General features: G+C 31.9%; 1 protein-coding gene across 1 annotated transcript in view; it reads right to left on the reverse strand.

Moving 5' to 3' along the window:
• Positions 1–22,575, reverse strand: part of LOC143054649 (X-ray repair cross-complementing protein 5-like) — a 73,392-nt gene extending 50,817 nt beyond the window's left edge. The window contains exons 1-7 of the mRNA XM_076227663.1: positions 22,506–22,575; positions 19,240–19,353; positions 18,702–18,885; positions 17,997–18,045; positions 17,214–17,339; positions 16,542–16,697; positions 12,281–12,395 (exon numbers count right to left, since the gene is read on the reverse strand). Of these exons, the coding sequence (XP_076083778.1) occupies positions 12,281–12,395; positions 16,542–16,697; positions 17,214–17,339; positions 17,997–18,045; positions 18,702–18,885; positions 19,240–19,353; positions 22,506–22,520 (759 nt within the window). The 5' untranslated portion in view covers positions 22,521–22,575. The remainder of the gene's footprint in view (positions 1–12,280; positions 12,396–16,541; positions 16,698–17,213; positions 17,340–17,996; positions 18,046–18,701; positions 18,886–19,239; positions 19,354–22,505) is intronic.

Raw genomic sequence — 22,575 nt, forward strand, 5'->3', positions numbered from 1 at the left:
AACAGACGCACAGACCAGTAAACATAATGCCCCTCTACTATTGTAGGTGGGGCATAAAAAGTAAATAACATATATATACAGATCTTAAAATGTTTTATTCCTACCAAGCACTTATAAATGTATTACTATTTAATTTAGCTCAAAGAGCTATAATAATTAAAAAATCTGAGTTCTATAAAGGGAAGGGGAGTGGAGATTTTCACGATAGAGGGTTCAATTTACAACGGTTTAGTAAAACATGTACATATTTATTAACATGTTTTATTCCTACAAAAGACTCATAAATGCATATGTTACCTAATAGTGTGTTCATTTCGCTTATTTTGGCAGATAGAACAAAATCGTCAAAATAATTTATGCCAAAAGTGCACATGCAAAGGTATTGACAAAAGTTTAGAACCTGCAAAAACAAAAAAACAACAACAAAATATTTCGTATACTTTATTCAATAAACAGCTGCACCATGAGCACATGATAGGCTCGTTGCTTGTGTGTGAGTTTTACGCAATATTCATAGATCATAGTATCTGAGATACAGTAAGACAAGTGGAAACACACCTTTTTTTTAAAACAAAAACTTAATAACACTTAAATTGTTTTTTGAATTATCACAAAAAAGTATACAGATCATAAGATTAATATAACTTAGAAGTGTGGAAAGTGTTAAGCAATAATCATATTTTGTTTTTGAGATACAGTGCGACATGTAAAATAAAACTTCCCCTTTTTTGACAAATTACCAAAAAAAACTCAATATCTCTAAAATAAAATTTTGAATCAAAACCAAAAAGTTTACAGATCTTTACATTTATATAACTAAGAAGTGTATTAAGTTTTAAGAAATAATCATATATCGTTTTTGAGATACAGTGCGACATGCAAATAAACCCTGCCCCTTTTTTTTACAAAAAACTCAATTACTCAAATATAAAATTTTGAATCATCACCAAAAAGTATCCAGATCTTTAGATTAATATAACTGAGAAATGTGTAAAGTTTAAATCAATTATCATAAATTGTTTTTGAGATATGGTATAACATGGGAAAAAAACCCATCCCTGTTTTAGTTACTAAGTCCTGTAACTCAAAAAGTTTTCATCTAATTTTCTCCAAAAAGTATACAGACAGTTTGACCATCATTTGAAACAACTATATAAAGTATCATGAAATGTGGATAAGTTGTTCTTAAGTTACTGTGTGACATGCTGGACAGACGGATGCCAGACATTTAATTACCATAATATGCCCCATCAAAATTAACCGTCATAATTAATTTCGACAGGCGAATAATAAAAATCTTGAATATCTACACCCCCAAAAAATAACCTGCTATATGGTACTATATAACAAAGCTGAAATAGCTATGACAATTTGAAGATTTGAGGTCTACAGATTGCTCTTCTGTAAATATTGACAGGGCGATAGGCTATTTGCCAACTCCCGTCAATTGACCCTCTTATTAGAGATCCCTTTTTAGTTGTCTCCCTTATGAGGGACATTATTTTTTATTTACAATGGGGAGCTAGCAGAAAGAGCAAATTTAACTTTGCGTAATGTGAGAAATCTTTAATGTTTTCAAATCTTTTACTTAAATTAATTTGTCATGTTTGTTGTTAAGCTAAATACTTTTGTCATCAGAAATTGTTTGTCGTCAAAAATTAGTTGAACCACTGATACACCACTTTCAATTTGCTATTATATATTTGCATTGGCAAAGGCCAATTTTGTCCCGTATGGAACCAGTCTACGATTCACAAAGGGAAGTAATTGGAAAATGGACTATTTCCCATAGGAGCTCCTTTTGCAACACAAATGGTGCCACTTTTACTATGAAGTTTCAATTATTTTTTTCTCCTAGAATGGGAAGTTCATTAGGTCCAAGACCACAATTATCGTCCCTTGATTTTCGTTGTTCACAAATATAGTCCCTAGTGTTAACAGTGGGTTACTTGCCAATAATTTTTATACCCCTTCCAAATTTATTTCTCCAAGTTTAATGCCTCAAATTGTAAGTACGGGGGGTGAAATTACACTGTAAAAAAATTTGGGTCCAGAATTTTACAGGAAAGTAGTGATTTGGTCCAGCTGAAAAAGGTTAACAATTAGCACTTCAGGAGCTGTCAAAAGATTTCAAGACACCCTAAACACAAAATTGTCCATATTTTGAGTTAGAGGCGATGAAGTTTTCTATAATTTTGATATAATTTGTCCCAAAAGTAGTACAACACACTGTAAAAGTTTCATTGAGAAAGCGCAGGTGGGATTTTTTTTATTTTCATTTATGTTCTAAAAGAAATGCACTACGAATTAATTGTGTTCTCGGACCATTTGATCTTCTATTTTTAAATAGGTCAGAAAGTCTGTATCTGACAGATCTGAAAAGTACCCAAACATTAGAAATCATCACATCTCACCAATATGAAATAGCTGTTCTTAATATTTTCTTACAAAAATTTTGACCTGAATGAGCATAAATTCCTAAAGTCCTAGAGAATTATTTCTATTCTAATACATACAACAATTCATTTTGATCAAGTACTCTAGGTGAAGACTTATATTTGCTGTTCTCATAATTATTATACATAAAATAAACTGCTAATATTGATGTAAAACAGTGAAAGACAAAAAAACACCCTGAATCAGTGACATGCTTAATTGATTTACAATGCATTTAGATAGGTCTAGACGAAGTTATTGGTTATCTTACTATCACTTAAGAAAAATAGGTTTTCAACAAATTTTTATCATAGTTTATTTATGTTTCTTTTATTTGATGCTTTCAGTTTCTCCATTCAAGCCTTTCCCTGCAAATTATAAATATGATGTTGTATGCCTGCCAGTATGATTACCCTCCATCCAAAAATAAAATGTATAAAAAATTAACAATTATAGGTCAAAGTACAGCCTTTAACATGGAACCTTGGCTCACAGCAAACAGCTAGATATAAAGGGCCTAAAAATGACTAGTGCAAAACAATTCAAACATGAAAACCAATATTCTAATTTATATAGATAACGAGAAACACCTATGAACCACTTTAACAAATAACAACCACTGAATGCTTTTATTCCTACTTTATTGTTCAGTGACTTCATTTATTCTCTGGTAACTGATTAAAAAAAAACGTACATATAATTGGACCAGCAAAAACAAAGCATGATAGTACCAATCAGTCGACATACATTACATTCCTATTTTTTGTTATGAGGGATGTATAAATTCCGTTTCACACCTGGTCTGTTTTTGAGAAGATATTTTTACGCTCTGTATTTGTTAGCCGCAATAATAAGTGAAAGGACAAGGAAAGATAAGGCCTGTTTTTGGCCCCCTATTTTTTTATTTTTCAAATTCTGTTTTTGAAAGCTACTTTTTATGTTAAAATATTCCCTGAGGTTTGAAGTTTGTTTGGATGAACTTCAAAGCCACTAATTGTTGCAACTGGTGCGGTGACGGGGGTAAACTTTCTGTAATTATTAAAATATCGTAATTATCATTCACTTTATGTTCAGTACAACTAATTTCTAGTTTTTAAGAGCCTGCGCTAATGTGACCCAGGATTTTTATTCCAGTTATGAGAACTGTTATTGCTGTCTGAATCGCCATAAATTTCTTGGGATCACATAGGTGTACGCCATTAAATTTTAAGAAACAATGGCAGAAAAATTTAACTTTTTCCTTCTTTTGTCAATTTTAATGCCCTTTTACCCCCCTCAAATGTTATGCATTAGTCATAAATCCAGAAAAATGTGAGCAGGTAGTTTATTTTCTAAAATGTAAATGCTAATAAATAAGACATTTATTCATTTAAATAATCAAAGAGGGAAACGAAGGCCAATGTTTCTGTTGCAGTAGTAAACGAAAGAAAATAAGTTCAAAGGGGCGTAACTGCTAGAAATAAATTGAATCGTAATTTCCTGTCGATATGCCTAACTACACAGTATGTCCTTAGTATCTAAAAAGGTTTCGTGAAATTCTGTTGTGTGGTTTGAGAGGAGTTGCAACAAAAAGAACAAGAGGCTCTCAAGAGCCTGAATCGCTCACCTTAATTCTTTTGGTTAAATCTCTCATCAATGATTATTTTGGCTTTTCAATTTATTTAAATGTTCTTTGGATCGTCCTATTTTCTTCAAAAGCCAAAAAAAAATAATCATTTTCTCCTATATTCTATTTTAGCTATAGGAGCTATGTTTCTTGACATACAAGGAAATAAAATATAAAATTTATACTAGATACTCTGAAACTCATTTAGCCTAAGTTTGTCTGAAATTGATACAGCAGTTTCAAAGGAGAAGATTTTTTTAAAGTAAGTCAACATGATGAACAAATTGTGAAAAAAGTCTTTAAAGGGCAATAACTCCTTAAGGGGTCAATTGACAATTTTGGTCATGTTGACTTATTTGAAGATCTTACTTTGCTGAACATTATTGCTGTTTACAGTTTATCTCTACTATAATAATATTCAAGATAATAAACAAAAACAGCAAAATTTCCATAAAATTATCAATTCAGGGGCAGCAACAGGTTGTCTGATTCATTTGAAAATTTCAGGGCAGATAGATCTTGACCTGATAAACAATGACACCCATGTCAGATTTGCTCTAAATGCTTTGGTTTTTGAGTTATAAGCCAAAAACTGCATTTGACCCCTATGTTCTATTTTTAGCAATGGCGACCATGTTTGTTGATAGATCAAAACTTCGGATACAATTTATAAACTAGATACCCTAAGGAACATTCATTTAAAGTTTGGAAGTATTTGGCCCAGTAGTTTCAGAGGAGAAGATTTTTGTAAAAGATTACTAAGATTTACGAAAAATGGTTAAAAATTGACTATAAAGGGCAATAACTCCTAAAGGGGTCAACTGATCATTTCGGTCATGTGACTTATTTGTAAATCTTACTTTGCTGAACATTATTGCTGTTTACAGTTTATCTCTATCTATAATAATATTCAAGATAATAACCAAAAACAGCAAAATTTCCTTAAAATTACCAATTCAGGGGCAACAACCCAACAACAGGTTGTCTGATTCATCTGAAAATTTCAGGGCAGATAGATCTTGACCTGATAAACAATATAACCCCATGTCAGATTTTCTCTAAATGCTTTGGTTTTTGAGTTATAAGCCAAAAACTGCATTTGACCCCTATGTTCTATTTTTAGCAATGGCGACCATGTTTGTTGATAGATCATAACTTCGGATACAATTTATAAACTAGATACCCTAAGGAACATTCAGTTAAAGTTTGGAAGTATTTGGCCCAGTAGTTTCAGAGAAGAAGATTTTTGTAAAAGATTACTAAGATTTACGAAAAATGGTTAAAAATTGACTATAAAGGGCAATAACTCCTAAAGGGGTCAACTGACCATTTCGGTCATGTTGACTTATTTGTAAAATTCCTTAAAATTATCAATTCAGGGGCAGCAACCCAACAACAGGTTGTCTGATTCATCTGAAAATTTCAGGACAGATAGATCTTGACCTGATAAACAATATTACCCCGTGTCAGATTTGCTCTAAATGCTTTGGTTTTTGAGTTATAAGCCAAAAACTGCATTTGACCCCTATGTTCTATTTTTAGCAATGGCGACCATGTTTGTTGATAGATCAAAACTTCGGATACAATTTATAAACTAGATACCCTAAGGAACATTCAGTTAAAGTTTGGAAGTATTTGGCCCAGTAGTTTCAGAGGAGAAGATTCTTGAAATAGTTTACGACGACAGACGACGACGGACGCCAAGTGATGGGATAAGCTCACTTGGCCCTTCGGGCCAGGTGAGCTAAAAAGGACTGACAGACTGATGGACTGAGAGACTAACAGACAGACTAGTCAAAAACATTATACCCTTCGCAACTTCATTGTGTGGGGTATAACAATCATCAAATTTCAAAAAATAAGCTTAATGCCTGAAAATCTTAGGCAATAACTTAATTTGTTTTCAAGCTAGTAAAATCTGTATTTTTGTTCAATTTCAGTTACATCAGTTGACGAAGAGAAGTAAAAATGAAATGTCTAGTAATGAACGTAAGTGGAAATAAACATGAACCAGTAGGATCAGATTTAAAGCCCCATGAAAAACAAAGAGAAGTAGCTGTTAAAATCATAACATCCTATAAACCGGACTTGGTTCTTGCTCAGGAAGGAAACCTGATATTCTATGAAACGGTCTGCAATGAATGTAATAATGGAGTTATTCAATATGACTATGTTTATAATGAAGAAGCAGGAATACTTTACAATGCTGTAGACTGGGAAATAGAAAGGCCAGAGTCTAAACTTAATAGAATGTATGACAATCTCGTATACAAAAACATCATATCTAAAGAAAGTGAGTTAAAAGCAAGATTCCATGCTTTGATATTAGAGTCAAACGGAACTGATGGCAATTTTCTCTGTGTAACTTATCATGGGCGTTCCTTTGGAAAAACTAAAGACGAGAAGCTAGATATTCTGAAAGACTTTTTGAAACTACTCTGCAACTATCTTGAAGATAATCCTAGTTTGTCACTTATTCTAGGTGGGGATTTTAATGTAGAATTTGATGATGACATTCTGCAAGATCTTATTTCAAAAGGAGACCCAAATTATGATAATGATTTATTGTTACGGAAGCTTTTTGAACCATCTAGCCATGCTAACTATGATTTAAGTCTAATTCCATATGCACCAACTGGAAATCGTGCTGACATCTACGACCATATCATTGTCTCTTCCACAATCATTGTCAGTAAAATAAAAGCTGTGGATGTCTTTAAAATAATAGCCAGACTTTTCCAAAAGGTTTTACCGGAGGATTATAAAGTTATCCTTGATCATGATCCAATTTGTGTGACATTTGAGATTGACGTGGGACGAATTTAGTAATGTGTTTGGGCTTTTGATTTTGTCATTTAATAAAGGACTGGAATTTTACCTTGAACTGGTCACGTGTTACTATTTTGACAGAAAACAATTATCAGCTGATTACATTTTATAGTTATCAACAACTATGGACTAATTAATAAAGTATTGATAGTAAAATTGGAATGAAATTGTCTTATTTAATGGGGTAATTTTTCACCTAAAATTGTAAACTGAAATTAGTATTGATGAAGTTATAAATGTTTTTATTAAAGCCAAAAAAGGAAAAGTGCCAGGTATTGATTTGATACCTATATAACATTGTAGAATTGTATAGACATGGTATACTATTACATGCTTTACATAATTTATTTAATAAGTGTTTCAAATTTAGTAAAATCCCATCCATGTGGAGTAAAGGGATAATAACACCTATACCTAAATGTTCTACAGCAGACACTAGGGATACTTTGTCATATCGGGGCATTTCATTGTAGTTATAAATTATTTTGTAGCATTTTGAGTAATAGGCTTGTATCTTGTTCACGATGAGCAAAACAGTTTTCGTTGTGGTAGAAGTACTATTGATCATTTGAGTACGCTTACATCTATTATTGAAACCAGAAAATTACGAAAATTATCTATGTTTGCAGTGTTTGTATAGTGTTTATAAAGGCATATGACATGGTTAATAGAAATTTATTGTTTAATGATCTTGGTATAAGTAAAAAAAAAATTGTGTGTTATTAAAGCTATTTATTCTCAAGTTGAATATGCTATTAAATTAAATGGGCATATGACTGAATGGTTTTGTGTAAATTCAGGCCTAAAACAAGGCTGTGTTTTGTCGCCGATTTTGTTCAATATTTTTATAAATAGCTTAGTTATAGATATTAAAGCATTAGATATCGGTATTAATATTAATGGTGAAAAAGTTGACATTTTGTTATATGCAGAAGACATTGTACTGTTTGCAGAGAATGAAAGCGATTTGCAATTACTCTTAGATGTTTTAAATATATATGGTGTAAAAATAAGTTATTAAATGTTAATCACGAAAAAACTAAATTTGTACATTTCAGAAATCCTTCTGAAAAGCAGACAACAACATTGTTTTTATTGAATGATAAGCAGATATGTATTAAACAAAGCTATCAATATCTGGGTTTACTATCAGATGAATTTTCAAATTAAGGTATAATGGCTAAAGTTGTAGCCAAGTCAGCTAACAGGGCACTAAGCTAACTATTGTAAAGAGTAAGGCCCATGGAGGTTTCCAGTTTAGTACATTTACTAAACTATGTGATACCCTGGCCAGTAATAAGTTATGGTGCAGCCATTTGGGGCACCAGAGAGTTTTCATGTATTAATGCTGTCCAGAACAGAGCTATCAGGTCTTTTATGGGTGTGGTTAAATATACCCCGAACAATGCAATTCAAGGTGATATGAGCTGGAGACCTCCAAGTGTTAAGCTGTGGACTTGTGTTTTTAGACACTGGGCTAAATGTAACATGAGCACAGATAGATTAAATTATAGAATATTTAAATGGTTTACAGTAGAAGAAATTGATGTTTTAGGATAATGTCTAAGTTTAAAGAATGTAATTTAGATTTGTATACTGATTTAAATAATGTATTGTATTTAAACAAAATATTACACAAATAGAAGAATTTTTATTTGGAATATTGACACAAGATATTGGTGAAAAATTGCGGACTTATAAATAAATTGTTTAAAGACAGTTATGGAAGGGAATTATATTTATCTAATAATTTATCGTATAGATATAGAAGTGCTTTTGCTAAATTTAAATGTGGAGTAGCTCCGTTGAGAGTTGAAACAGGGCGGTATGGAAATAAAAATGTAGACGAAAGCTTTATGTTTGTAATGATAACATAGAAGACAAAAAACGTGGAATATTATCATGCCCTTTATATGCAGATTTGCGCTTTTGTTTATATAGCAAAGCTATGAAATATAATTGAATTATTTTTTTAAAAACATTACATGTTATGATAAGGTTGCCAAAACCTGCTTTGATATTTTAAGTAGAAGAAATACCTTTTTATATTCTTAAAATGAAATTATTTTAATAATAGTATGTATTTTAACTAGTTTTATTTAGAAATTGCTTTACAGTCTCTCATAATTCTTAATAGAATGGTACTTGTAAAGTCTTTTTATATTGGGTATATGTTAGCGGCAATTAGTGAAAGTAGGCTTTAAGCTTAAATCCTAGAATGTTAGGTTAGGGTTAGGTTTTATGGTCATACTTTAGAGGTAGGGTTATGTATGGGGTTAAGGAAAGTTTAGTACAGCTCTATAAGGGTTGGAACCCCTAAAGTAAAAGAAGGCCCCATATTTGATCAATATTAGCAAAGTCAAAGAATTAAGTACATTCATGCAATGTCATGATGAGTATTCCAACATTTTTTTTAATTATGCCACTGTTATATGACAGACTCACAGATGGATGAATCATAACCATATACCTCCTCCCTCTTTCTCCATAAGATTATAGATGAACATTTTAACAAAACATATGCTCAGTAACATAGTATATAAATCCAATGGTAGTTCGAAAAGATCTGTTATCAAGTAAATCGTTATCTAGTGTATTACACTAATCAATAATAACTAGACAGTCAAGAAGAGCCATTATTGTTGTATTATTTGGAGTGGTTGTGCTAAAAATGAGCTAGTCAGAATAATAAAATTGCAAAAAGGGCTGCAAGACTTATTTTAGATGCTGATCCACTTTCATCATCAGCTCCACTGTTTAAGGATGTACACCTCTGAGGAGCCAAAAATATCTAGAATTTTGTTCTTAACCTGATTTTTGGGTTAATACATGTTAATAAGACTGTAACAAAATAATTAGTGAAGAAAATTTCATATGGTGGTGCACTTCTTTTTTTGCTACGGCCCTTTGAAAATGCCCAATTTTGATGATTTTCCCATTTTTCATCGATTTTTACCTGTTTTTGTGCTATTATCATGAAAATAATCACAGTTCCACAATTAAACTTTTTCTCATACTTTCTATAAAGATGAAGTGGACCAATCTGAATAAATTTTACTTACAAAACTATAGGTATGTGTTAATATAAGAAAGTTTTATCATTTTTGACGCTTTTTTGTGTAAAATTTACCATGCTGTCAATTTTGTATTTTTGTGATTTTTCTCAGTTTTAAGAACAAAATGCATATTTCAACTTTTTAGTTATAAATGAATGAAAAAAGACATACCTAAGAAATTAGAAAAGACCAAAATGATATGAGATGTACATGATTTTTGTAAAATAATTTTGTGTATCCCTCACCCATTTTCAAAAAATTTTGGCTAAAAATACTGTCAGACTTGATTGATCGTAAAATTTGAAAACTGGATTACGCAAAAACCATTCATAGTAAATACACAATTTTTTCACAGATTTATGTTTGCTTATACTATTTTTTAAATTCATTGATATTTTTCACTTCCATCACATGTTTTGGAAATAATTCAAGAACGAGATTTCAACAAGACTGAACGAGACTGTAAAGTCAGAAGAATACATCCTTAAACAGCTTGGATGGATGACAGTAGAGAATAGAATCTCATACCACAAATCAGTTTTGATGCAGAAATGCCTTAAGAATGAAGCCCCTGTATTTCTCACTGAAAAATTTAAAGAAATGCCAGAAATAAACCAATATTGTTTGAGAAATGCCTCTTGCAAAAAAATTACAAGCTCCAAAAGCCAAAACAGAGCTTTATAAGAAATCTTTTATATCTTCAGGATCTATTTGATGGAATAACTTACCAATATCCCTGAAAAAATCAACCTCAAGTACAAGCTCATTCAAAAAAAGATTTTAGAAATTACTTTTCGGAACATTAAGCAGCTGTGCTTTTTTTATATGCATAACAATTTTCACACACTTACTCAAACTTATGATATTGGTGATGCCAATACTATACATGTCAAATATGAATTTGTAACTTTTACCTGTTTTGAAAATTGTATATTTCATAACAATTTTTTATTTCATTATTCATGTATGTGTGTCTGTTTGATATTTTGTAAATGTTTGTTATATTTCATTTTCTCTAATTCTTCTTCAATTTATCCCTTTCTGCACCCATTGTATAAAAAAATTTAATCAACGTGTGGTTCGTTTGATCTCAGTACTTCATTGGTTAAAATCCGATTGTGACGTCGAATTTTCTTGCTGTCCTCTGAATTTCCTATTGTGACGACATGAAAAAAGGCGACCATGCCTGACGACGTCACATAGAAAGAACACATCTTTTTGCAGATCATTCGAAAAGAAGGAATAAGTTTGCCTGCATAATGTTAGAAAATCATTAGAGAAACAGATTCCACCACCAAATCTCGTGTAATACGATATTTATCCACTCTCGACAGTTAAATTATCAATTTTAAAGTCCTCGCCGAGGCGGCTCGGACTTTAAAATTGAAAATTTAACTGTCTCGAGTGGATAAATATCGTATTACACTCGATGCAGTGGTGGAATCTATATGTATTTCATGAGGGCCTCAGGGAAGAATAGCTTTATAGCTAACTGTGTAACCCTCTTTAAATAAAGAATTATTATCATTATTATTATTATTATTCAAATAATTGATAATATGTGATATTAAGGAAACAGCATGAATCCTCTTTCACACATTCTCAAGTCAAACTGTCAAGATAAATTACTACAAGAATTTGGCATTTTTCTTATTGTCTTGAAAGATTTAATAGTTAAAAAAACATAAGTGTATATATAGTCCATCTTCTGAACATACAGTTGTCTTTAAAGTCCCTTCATTTAAAAGCAGAATATTTATATTAATCAGATAAGCCTTTTTTATTACACATCCACCCTACCTTGACATAAGAACAGACAGAGATCTTTAGATTAGATGTGTTTTCTAGCTGACATTTCCAGGCTACATATGTAACATACCTTGACATAAGAACAGACAGGGATCTTTAGATTTGACGTGATTTCTAGCTGACATTTCCAGGCTACATATGTAACATACCTTGACATAAGAACAGACAGGGATCTTTAGATTTGACATGATTTCTAGCTGACATTTCTAGGCTACATATGTAACATACCTTGACATAAGAACAGACAGGGATCTTTAGATTAGATGTGTTTTCTAGCTGACATTTCCAGGCTACATATGTAACATACCTTGACATAAGTACAGACAGAGATCTTTAGATTTGACGTGATTTCTAGCTGACATTTCCAGGCTACATATGTAACATACCTTGACATAAGAACAGACAGGGATCTTTAGATTTGATGTGTTTTCTAGCTGACATTTCCAGGCTACATATGTAACATACCTTGACATAAGTACAGACAGGGATCTTTAGATTTGACGTGATTTCTAGCTGACATTTCCAGGCTACATATGTAACATACCTTGACATAAGAACAGACAGGGATCTTTAGATTAGACGTGATTTCTAGCTGACATTTCCAGGCTGTTTGTCTGATCTGTCTGGTCTGGAAATAACTCAGAGCTGGCAACGCTTCCCTGTAAAAAATACAGAAATATTGTCAACAAGGTTTCACTAAAATATCTTAAGTATTTGTTGTTTATGTGTTACATATTTGTTTTTAGTTCATTTCTTGTACATAAATAAGGCTGATAGTTTTCTCGTTTGAATAGTTTTACATCGTTATTTCGGGCCTTTTATAGCTGACTATGTGGTACGGTGACCTATAGTTGTTAATTTCTGTCATTTTGGTCTCTTGTGGAGAGTTGTCTCATTGGCAATCATACCACATCTTCTTTTTTATATTAATTTTTAATATCTTAAGCTGTCTGGTCTGAAAAAATCAAGAGCTGGCAATGCATCAACAAGGCCTCACTGTAATATCTTTAAAAAAAACTTCAAGTATGCATGGTCAGGAAATAATCGAAAGCAGGCAATATGGATAAAGATTTATCATTTTTATAGTTGATCAGTGTTCTCCCCAGGATTTTTTTAAGGCGCAAAATTCAAGGGCACGTAACTCTTTTTTTAGAGCGAACTTTTGTGATCTTAAGCAATTAGTCATAAATCATGACATGCAATATAAATTTTAATGCATTGTGTTATGTGTTTAATAATGCAGAGTACTAATGAATTACAAGAATATATGAAATAAATTGATTTTAAACACAAAAGTTATTTATATTCAGTCAATCATGTCAATTAAAGAAGTCAAAATATAAATATTCATCTCTGTACTCTCTGCTCCTTCTAGGGATATTGTTTCAAGATTAGATAGTGTTATTTTGTTGGACAATCTGTTCCTCAACATATCCTCTTTAGGGTTGAAAACCCCCTCTCATAATAACTTTTGCTTATACCCCCTTTAAAATTTCTAAGCCATGAAAACTCAGTGAGCCACTTGTCACTGAAACAAGAAATATGGTGCTTGCTGTTATCACTTGCCATAACTTAAGCTCGGTTGGGATTGGGAGAAGCAATGCCATCTGCTTATAATACTGACAGTGCTGTATACGTATTCCCCTTTTCATTAGAAGTCATTGGTCTGAAAAACAAAACTTTTACTTCCATCCAGGGTTGGCAAAGTATTACCCGCCCGGGTTTTACTGGGCGGGAAAACCCGGGTTTTCCCGGGCTTGGCAATACTCCCTGAAACGGGGAATACTGGGCAATATGATTTTTTAAGCTTATTTCAACACAAAATAGTAAAGACTTGTAGTAGTTTCATAGTACTATAGCTAAATATATACATTTTATACAGATAACCATTGAGAGTCATTTCTAGAAGATTAAATATTCAATTTCGTTCTCTTCTCCACATAAATTCTATGTAGGCAAAATACAAGATTTGCACATTTTAGGAATCCTTGTTAATTTCCAAGCATTGTTTCAATAATCTTAACACCTTATTGCAGTGTTTATGTGAATTGTAAATTAAATTGCTATATATGCAATCATGATTGCTAAATAAACACCCTACAGGGCCTTATCAGAAATGAAAAGACTGATTATTGTTATATAAACATATCTGTGTTCTAATCTGAATAATTACTTATTAATTAGTTTTGTACATTTGTACATATATATAAATTATTTCAAAGTAATTTTTCTAACATGTACATGTAATCCTTAAATTCTTTATACTAGTTATATATAGTTGAAAAAATATTTTTTATCAGAGTTGTAAGAATAATTCTTTCTCAGATGTATACACTTGTACTTTTGTACATGTATGCATTATAAGACACTCAAACAAGTTTACAAACTAATTATTTATAAATAAAAATAGGTTTATATATATCTTAAATGTATTGCATTTGTGTTTGATTTCTGAATCCTCTTTAAAATTCAGGCCAGTATCTTATATTACCCAGTATTGCCCAGTATTACCCAGTAAAACCCAGTAAAACCCGGGTTTTCCCAGTATTTCCCACTGGGCTGGGCAATACTCATAAAACCCGGGTTTTTGCCAACCCTGCTTCCATGATCTGCCTTTTGCTTAGAAGTCACCCTTTGTTATTTGCAGAGAACATGTTTATTCAGAATTATTAAAATCGAATATGGTTTAGATATTTGGTATAAAACTTTTTAAATAAAAAAGTCTTTATTAAAATATTTTAATGAACAGCTGAACAGTTTCCGTAGTTTGACATTACGCTTAATCCGTGTGTATTATTGTTAAAACCTATCTTTGACAGGTAGATATAAACGAAACTTTACAAATTCGTTAAAGTTAAGACCATTGAAATTATTTACTTATGACATTAAACAGAAGCTGCGGCGATTCTACCCATGTTGATTTGATTGTCACATATTTCCCGACGGACGGATTCGCGATCGATGTTCAATGATCATTTTATTTCTAAAAACATGACAGTTTGAGACAATTTGAGCTTGCAATCAACATTTTTTCACTTTCTATTAATTTAAATCACTCCTCGTTATCTTTATTCAAAGTTTATTTTAATTTTTTCAACTACAAATACTCTCATTCATAATTTTCATCGTAAATATCTTTAGCAATGTGTATTCAAATTTATCACGTGTATTCAATACGTTCATTGGTCATGTATAAATAGATTCTTCTTCTCAACCAATGAAAAAAATTATTATTTAAATGGTCAAGTAATCACACACACGATGTGTAAATACAATGTATTTGCGATCTATTTCTTCAATTTCTGCACTGAAGTTTTTAATTTTCTTAATTCTCTTCTGAAAATACAGATTTTCTTGATGATCATTTACGCTATTACATGATAACATAGTCCGATAAGGCTGAGATAAGCGTGGCTCAGGTAAAACTAATCATCAGTTATTGCGTAACACTGACCGACCTCTCAGCGGTGATCAGCAACTTGACAATTTTAACCAACAGTTATAATTAAAATGTGAAAATTAACATGCTGCGGGATCAAGTATTAAGGGACAGCGGCCAATTAAGACGCTGCGGGATCTACGAAAATATTATGCAGGCGCTGCAGCACCGCAGCGTCATATTGGCCTGGGGAGAACACTGTTGATGTGACCAAATGTTATCCTTAAGCAAAGATTCTAAAATACAACTCAGCGCTGACAAGGTTAAGTGTATGTTCTCAGCAAGGATTTAGTGATATATACATGTATACAGATAAACATATAAAGATGTGGTATGTAATTGCTTTTTGTAATATCTTTCCATCAAAGACCAACAAACAAAAAAATATTGGGTGCTGTAAATTACTTTACAAGTTTTATGTATATAAATATGGCTGGTAAATTTTTATATTAGTTCTAGTTTAGATTTTCATATCAGTTCAAACAATAAAGAGTCTAAGGGGAACAACTGCTGTTTCAAAATGCATTCACACAATATACATGATATAGTTAACTTACATCCACACAATTTGGTCTATTGTGGATAGTTGCATCATTAGTAACCATATCACATTCTCTTATTTTCATAAATAAAGTTCGGAGTTCATAAGTTCAGACACAAGCAAATATTGGCATGAAAACATTCAAAAACATTTGAATTTAAGATGAAAGACAGGTTTTAACATCTCAAAGGTGATATGGTTACCCATAAGACAACTCTCCACAACAGACCAAAGTATGTGGATGTAAGGAACTATATAGGTCACTGTATGGCCTTCAACATGTTAACTTCACTTTTCAATACATTAGATGAGGTCTTTGTTTAGAATAAAACATAGTTGCATTGGCAATCATATCAAATCTCCTTATATTTATTTCAAATCTGAAGACTTTAAACTCAAATATCTACTTGAAGGCATCATTACATACTGAATATGAACTTTACTCAGATATAAAAGAGACCTAGTTTTGTCTACATCATTGTCAGACTCTGGTTGATAGCTATGGCATTGGCAATCATACCAGAGCTCCATATTTAATCGGATGACTTTTTTGATTGATTGATTGTTGGATGTGTAATGTCCAGTGGCAAATATTTCATGCATGCTCAGGACAAGGCTTGTTCGAAGTATAACAGTTTGCCTTTTCAGATTCTAAAGGACTATTGGTAATCTCATTGTTTGTACACCAAAATGAAAATAATTTTTCATCATAGGTTGAATTTCTATTGTTTATCACATTTCAAACCTACACAATGTTTTGGTGTCACTTTTTGAAATATTACCCAGAATGCATTAAATTCGGAAACAGCCAATTACAACACATACCTGAAGCTGTAACATTCTCCATCAACTTCCTGTAGAATATGTTTCAACATGGCTTCCCCGGCTCTTTGTTGTGGAGTCTTATCTTTAGTATGACCATTTGCTGTGGATGGTCCTGGAGCATCTTCGTCATCATCATCCTCTTCTATAGATGGTCCACTAATAGTAATAAAGTAAACACATTTCAAAATATTAGAAAAAAGAATATGTCCATAGAAAACAAAGATTGTTTTTGCCCTACTTGCACTATTGGTTGGTAATGATTGACTGAACCAATGTTTTCAGTCAATCATTTGATTTTTCCAGGTTTTATGGACTCCCTCCATTTTGAATTTACTTTGGAGTTCAGTACTTTTGTTAATACCTTTTTTTATACTGGAAGAACAAACAGAATTACAGAATGACTGAATATTGGATGCAAGGGAAGACCATAAAAATAATTGTTATCTCCCTTTTATTGTTATTATGCCACTTTATTTTGTATAATTGTGAATGCAATGTTATGTATGGATACCAATATTTGTGGTCTTTGCTTAGAAACAGGGAAACCACAAATTAAAATGGGCAAAGGATTAAAAATGTTTCATGGGAATACTGCAGACCATGAATTAATTAAAAATCATCACAAGTTGTACCTGTTCTCACCTTTTTAGGTACTATAACAACAATACTTACATTACATTAAGTTCTGTGCCAGAGTTCTTGATTCCAGCCACTACAGTATCTATCTGATCATCGCCAAATTCTCCTCCTAAGTCGGACAACAAGATCAACCTCTTCATACAGAACCCTTTCTTTCCTCTAAAAAGTAAATGCATAAGTAATAAACAGCTGCCCATAGGAATTACAATACACTCACATAAGTATGAATTATATCTTTGATATAATTTTCAATCCCAAGCGAATTGACTGATAATGGTTTTCACAGTCTAGGAGAGTAAGAGCAGGATGATGTCATTTAAGCCAAACTCATTGACATTGCTTAGGAAAATTAAACAGAATATCTAAGTTTTCTCAATCCTATGATATTTTGTACTTTTGATGAGATTTTATTAGCTGAGAAACTCCCTTTTGTTTTAAAAACTTAAATAATCTGTAAATAATAATATTCCATGAAAAAGGACCCAGTCCTAAGTGGGTTCATTAGTTTAATAAGTGTTATTGGTACTCAGAAATATTCCAGCTGTGTTGAAAAAATGTACAAGGCATAATGGCATATTCATATAACAGATGCGTGCATTCTTTTCTTTTTTATTCTTTTTTTGTTTTGGTGATACTTGTGAATTTCTTTAAGTCAGGTGATTTGAGCTGAATTCTGTGTCTTGATCGCTGCATTCAAGCATACCAGCCCAGGCCTGTTGAAATCTGTATTTTTCTACTACAGCATGCAGGCCAAAAGAACCTGTACAAATTTTTAAGGATGTGGCTGCAAAAAGTTTATCTTTTTTAATTACTTACTGTGTTGAACTGACAAGATGGTCCAATGCTACAATCAAAGCATCAACAACTACAGCAAGTTAAGGAAGAGTTTAACTCATTTATGAACTGATCTTCCATGGGTAAAAAAGGATAAAAATGTAGAAAAAGTTTAAAACTAACTTCATTGCTCAACATTTTTCTCTCATACTTTTAATCATGTATGCTGATCATAACGACCAAAAATTTATGAAATAAAAATTCATGAAATTTTATCAAAATAGTATATTTCATAGAATTTTTAAAGAAAGAAAGCCAAGAGCACTTAATTTTTAGGAGCAATTAATTAAAAACAACATTTGAATTGAACATAAAAAAAAAAAAAAAATGTTGCTGTAGATATTTTTTACAATTTAAGATTAGTAAAGGGAGATAACTCAAATAGTCCAAATTTTGTATAATAGAAGAAAAATTGCATGACTATTTCAAAATTGGATATGTTACCTAAAAGAAATAACATTTTACCAACTATTTCAAAAGTTGTATATTTTATCCAAAATACCATCAAATTCCAGCAAGGAAGGACTGGTTATTCTTTTCAAGTGATGTGTAAAAATAATGATGACAGATTCAACTTTTCAAATTTGATGACAAAATTGAAGAATGAATGAGGTGCTTTAATTCATAACACAAAATCCCTAAATAACAAGACCCAAAGCATTTACTACATGATCTGAACAAGGATACAGTCAGCTGAGACATCTGTAGACTGGATGTTATTCTGTACAGTCTCCAACAGTTCAAAGCTGGCCACATCCATGGGCTGGGCAATTGTTATATTCTCGTAACATTCTCCATCAGCCAATGGATTATCTGTATCTGGAGTCCCAAATAATATCAATGCTACTTCATCCTTGGACTCGGAAAACATCTAAAATATTCAAAATCAAACATGACTCATTTAATAAAATATGAAATATCACTAACTTATTATTATTCATGAGATAACACTTTCTGTTGATTTTGTTTGTACATGTATGTAGGTAAACAACAAATTTAAATGTTTAACATGTTTAATAAAGTACAAATTTGCAATAGGAATGTATGTAGACTTTGGCAAAACCATAAAATCAAATATCCAGGAAAATTGTATCATCCCTAATCCAAAAAATAGGTATCCTGGTTCCACAATAATAAATGAATCTTGCTCTTGCTCACTACAAATATTCTTCAATATGTAATTTTCTATTTGAATATGTTTTGTGTTTATAAATCATAAGTATACCTTTCTCTGCAGAATCCTTGTGATGGCATCAATAGCGGTCTGTAAAAATGTCTCCTCTCCCGGTGGGGCATTATTCATGGAGGGTCCAACATCTAATACTATAGCAATGGCTTCCTACAGCACAAACAAAATAAGGAATTGTTAAAAGATGAGTATACAAAAATAGACCACTTTCGAGTTCATCCTTCTCCGAAAAAAAAATCATCAATTATGCCTGTCTGAATGGCGTCCTTTACCAGATAGAGGGGATCGCCTGTATCCCTGCACTATAAAGGTTCATCAAGCGTCTTTGTGTTTGTTATTGTGCAGGATAACTAGAAATAGTGTTTGTTTTGTAAGTTCTTAATCATAATTCCCTAATGACAGCAGTGCTGGTTGTCAATCTCGATAATTTAATTTGTCAAATAATAAGTGCAATGTAGCATTATAGTATGATAGTTTTCTAACTACTCGCTCAACATTGGAACAGAAGTGACGATGCCCTTCAAAGCACAAATGATGTTCACTAAAACCAGAGTTTTTAACAGAAATGCATCGAACTCGAAAGTTGTCTATTATTACATGTACACTTTTTATTGATAACTCAAGCAGAAACATGCTATAAAATTTAATTCCTGTAACAAAGGGCAATTTTAATTAACAATACATGTATGTCTTTATAGCTACTTAACATGCCTTATAAAATAACTGTCTAGTATTTCAGTCTTCACAAAAATCATTTTGGCTAACTGAATAGAAAATTCAGTTCTTTACAAATTTGTATATATACACATGCTTAACTTTAAGATGTGTATCTCCTGCCATAAGAGGCATGTGTAAATGGCTGGATTTATAAGAGGTTTTAGTCATAAATTCTTAATCTTATCTATTCTATTATTTTGGTAAGAAGCCATTGATTCAAATTGCAAAGGGAACACAATTTAATTCTGACTGGATTCTTATGGATTTTCATGATTGTATCTCTGAGGAAAGATCAGAATGAGGATACAGGAATTTTCATATATTTATTTTCAAGCATTTACAAAAACTATAACTTAAAACAGAAAAAGCTTACATTTATTTACATAAATAGCAAGAATAGTTTTTGATTTTGTCCCCCAGTAGTGTTGTCTTTCTGACACTAATCCTACTTTTTTTTTTATATTAATGTTATATTGTGTCATAGATTACACTTATTCATTCAGTGCATGTTTACTTGTTTTGATTAAAAATGTCTTTTTGATGAGTTAAGCCATTTCAATTGATATTTCATAGTGTGTCTGTTTATGTTGTTATGTTACACCATTGTTTAAGGTTAAGATGAAGGTTGGAACCTGTTAAAACATTTAAACCTGATGCATTTTTATGAACCTGTCCTTAGTCAGGAGCCTGTTGATTTTTGTTCGGTGTGGTTCATAAGTGTTTCTTGTAAGTGGTTGAGTTAAGGAAGTACATTGTACTAAGGAAGTAAACACACTGAGTCCCAGCGGAGACAAAGATGACTTTGTAAGATGAATCATGCTTTCCAGTTACAATAGATAAGACAGTTGATTTTCATGTTTAAATTGTTTTAAATACGAAAAAAAAGCAAAGATGAGACAGAAAGAGACAGAAATTAACAGCTTATCTTTTTATTAAACACTCTTAAGTACAGCGATAAATAAATGATTTAAAGATTTCATTTGTAAGGTAATGAACTTTCAATTTTTAAAGTGCATATGTCAGACAAAGTTGAAAAAATGGTGGCACATAAATAACAAGAGGCTGTCACAACGACAGCAAACCGGATTTATTAACATTTATTTGTGTCCTGGCAATATCACAAGAACCATTACTGATGAATGGTGAAAGTGAAAATCATCAATATCAAATTTGACCTCCATTTTGTCATCAGTATCAACATTTTGAAATAATAATATTTGAAAAGCTTAGATTGAATGGTTCATGAGTAAATGCAACAACGTGAATGGAAACGCCATTTTACGATCTTTCAAGAACCATAACTCCTGAACGGTAAAAGTCAAAATCGTCATTATTGAACTTAACCTCTATTTTGTCATCAGTAACAACATATTAAAATTTCAAAAGCTTTGGTTGAATGGTTCATGAGAAAATGCACGGACACGACGGGAATCACCATTTTTCAATCTTTCAAGAACCATAACTCCTGAACGGTAAAAGTCAAAATCGTCATTATTAAACTTGACCTCCATTCTGTCATCAGTAACAACATATTAAAATTTGGGAAGCTTTGGTAGAACAGTTGATGCGTAAATGCACAGACACGACTGAAAACTCCATTTTTCAATCTTTCAAGAACCATAACTCCTGAACGGTAAAAGTCAAAATCGCCATTATTGAACTTGACCTTCGTATAGTTGTCAGTAATAACATATTAAAATTTAAAAAGCTTTGGTTGAACGGTTCATGAGTTAATGCACGGACAACATTTGATTGCCGCCTTTCAAGAACCATAACTCCTGAACGGTAAAAGTCAAAATCGCCATTATTGAACTTGACCTTCGTATAGTTGTCAGTAATAACATATGAAAATTTTAAAAGCTTTGGTTGAACGGTTCATGAGTTAATGCACAGACAACATTTGATTGCCGCCCGCCCGCCGTACATCCCCAAATCAATAACTGACATTTTTGTCACAAAAATCCGGTTAAAAATCGAAAATACAATGAAATGACGACTATAATTTTTATTGTTAAAAATAAATATGTAAGCTGCACATTTTTACTTAACTGATCTGAGTTATAACTGTAAGTAGGTGGTGCTTTTTTTTATTTTCCATGATGCCTTCAGGCATACTATGGCCGTAATTAAGTGATGTTTTCAGGCAGCATATGTGGGTTACCAGGTGATAATTTAAATGGGTTAAGAGCTCTACACTGACTACAGTCTGTAGTTCAAGACAATCAGGTCCGAGCTCATAATAATTTACTAATATTATGTTGATTTGTACTAATGCCGACTCATAAAATTTACTTGATTACTCAAGGGCACTTGATTCAATCCATGGGAAGGTCGACTATCCATGTATAATAGAAGCCTATGGATAGTCGACCTTCCCATGGATAGAAACAAGTGCATGTGTGCTTACTTTACCAAAATAAACTATGTTTATTGAATTTAAAAGTTGTAAACTTTGTAGTGTTACTGCAATATTTGTTTTTCATGTTTTATGTAGGTTGGTAAACATATTTAACATTGTGTAAGTGAGTGACAAATTCTTATAACTTAAACAAATGGGAAGATTGCATTTATATTATGTTGACAACCTTATTTGCCGCCATGATCAAAATGTGCACTTCCGGTGGGGGTGTTTAGATCTGTTTAGAACCCTAGTCG

The sequence above is a fragment of the Mytilus galloprovincialis genome, chromosome 12 (assembly GCF_965363235.1).
Source record: "Mytilus galloprovincialis chromosome 12, xbMytGall1.hap1.1, whole genome shotgun sequence".
Classification (NCBI taxonomy): Eukaryota; Metazoa; Mollusca; class Bivalvia; order Mytilida; family Mytilidae; genus Mytilus; species Mytilus galloprovincialis.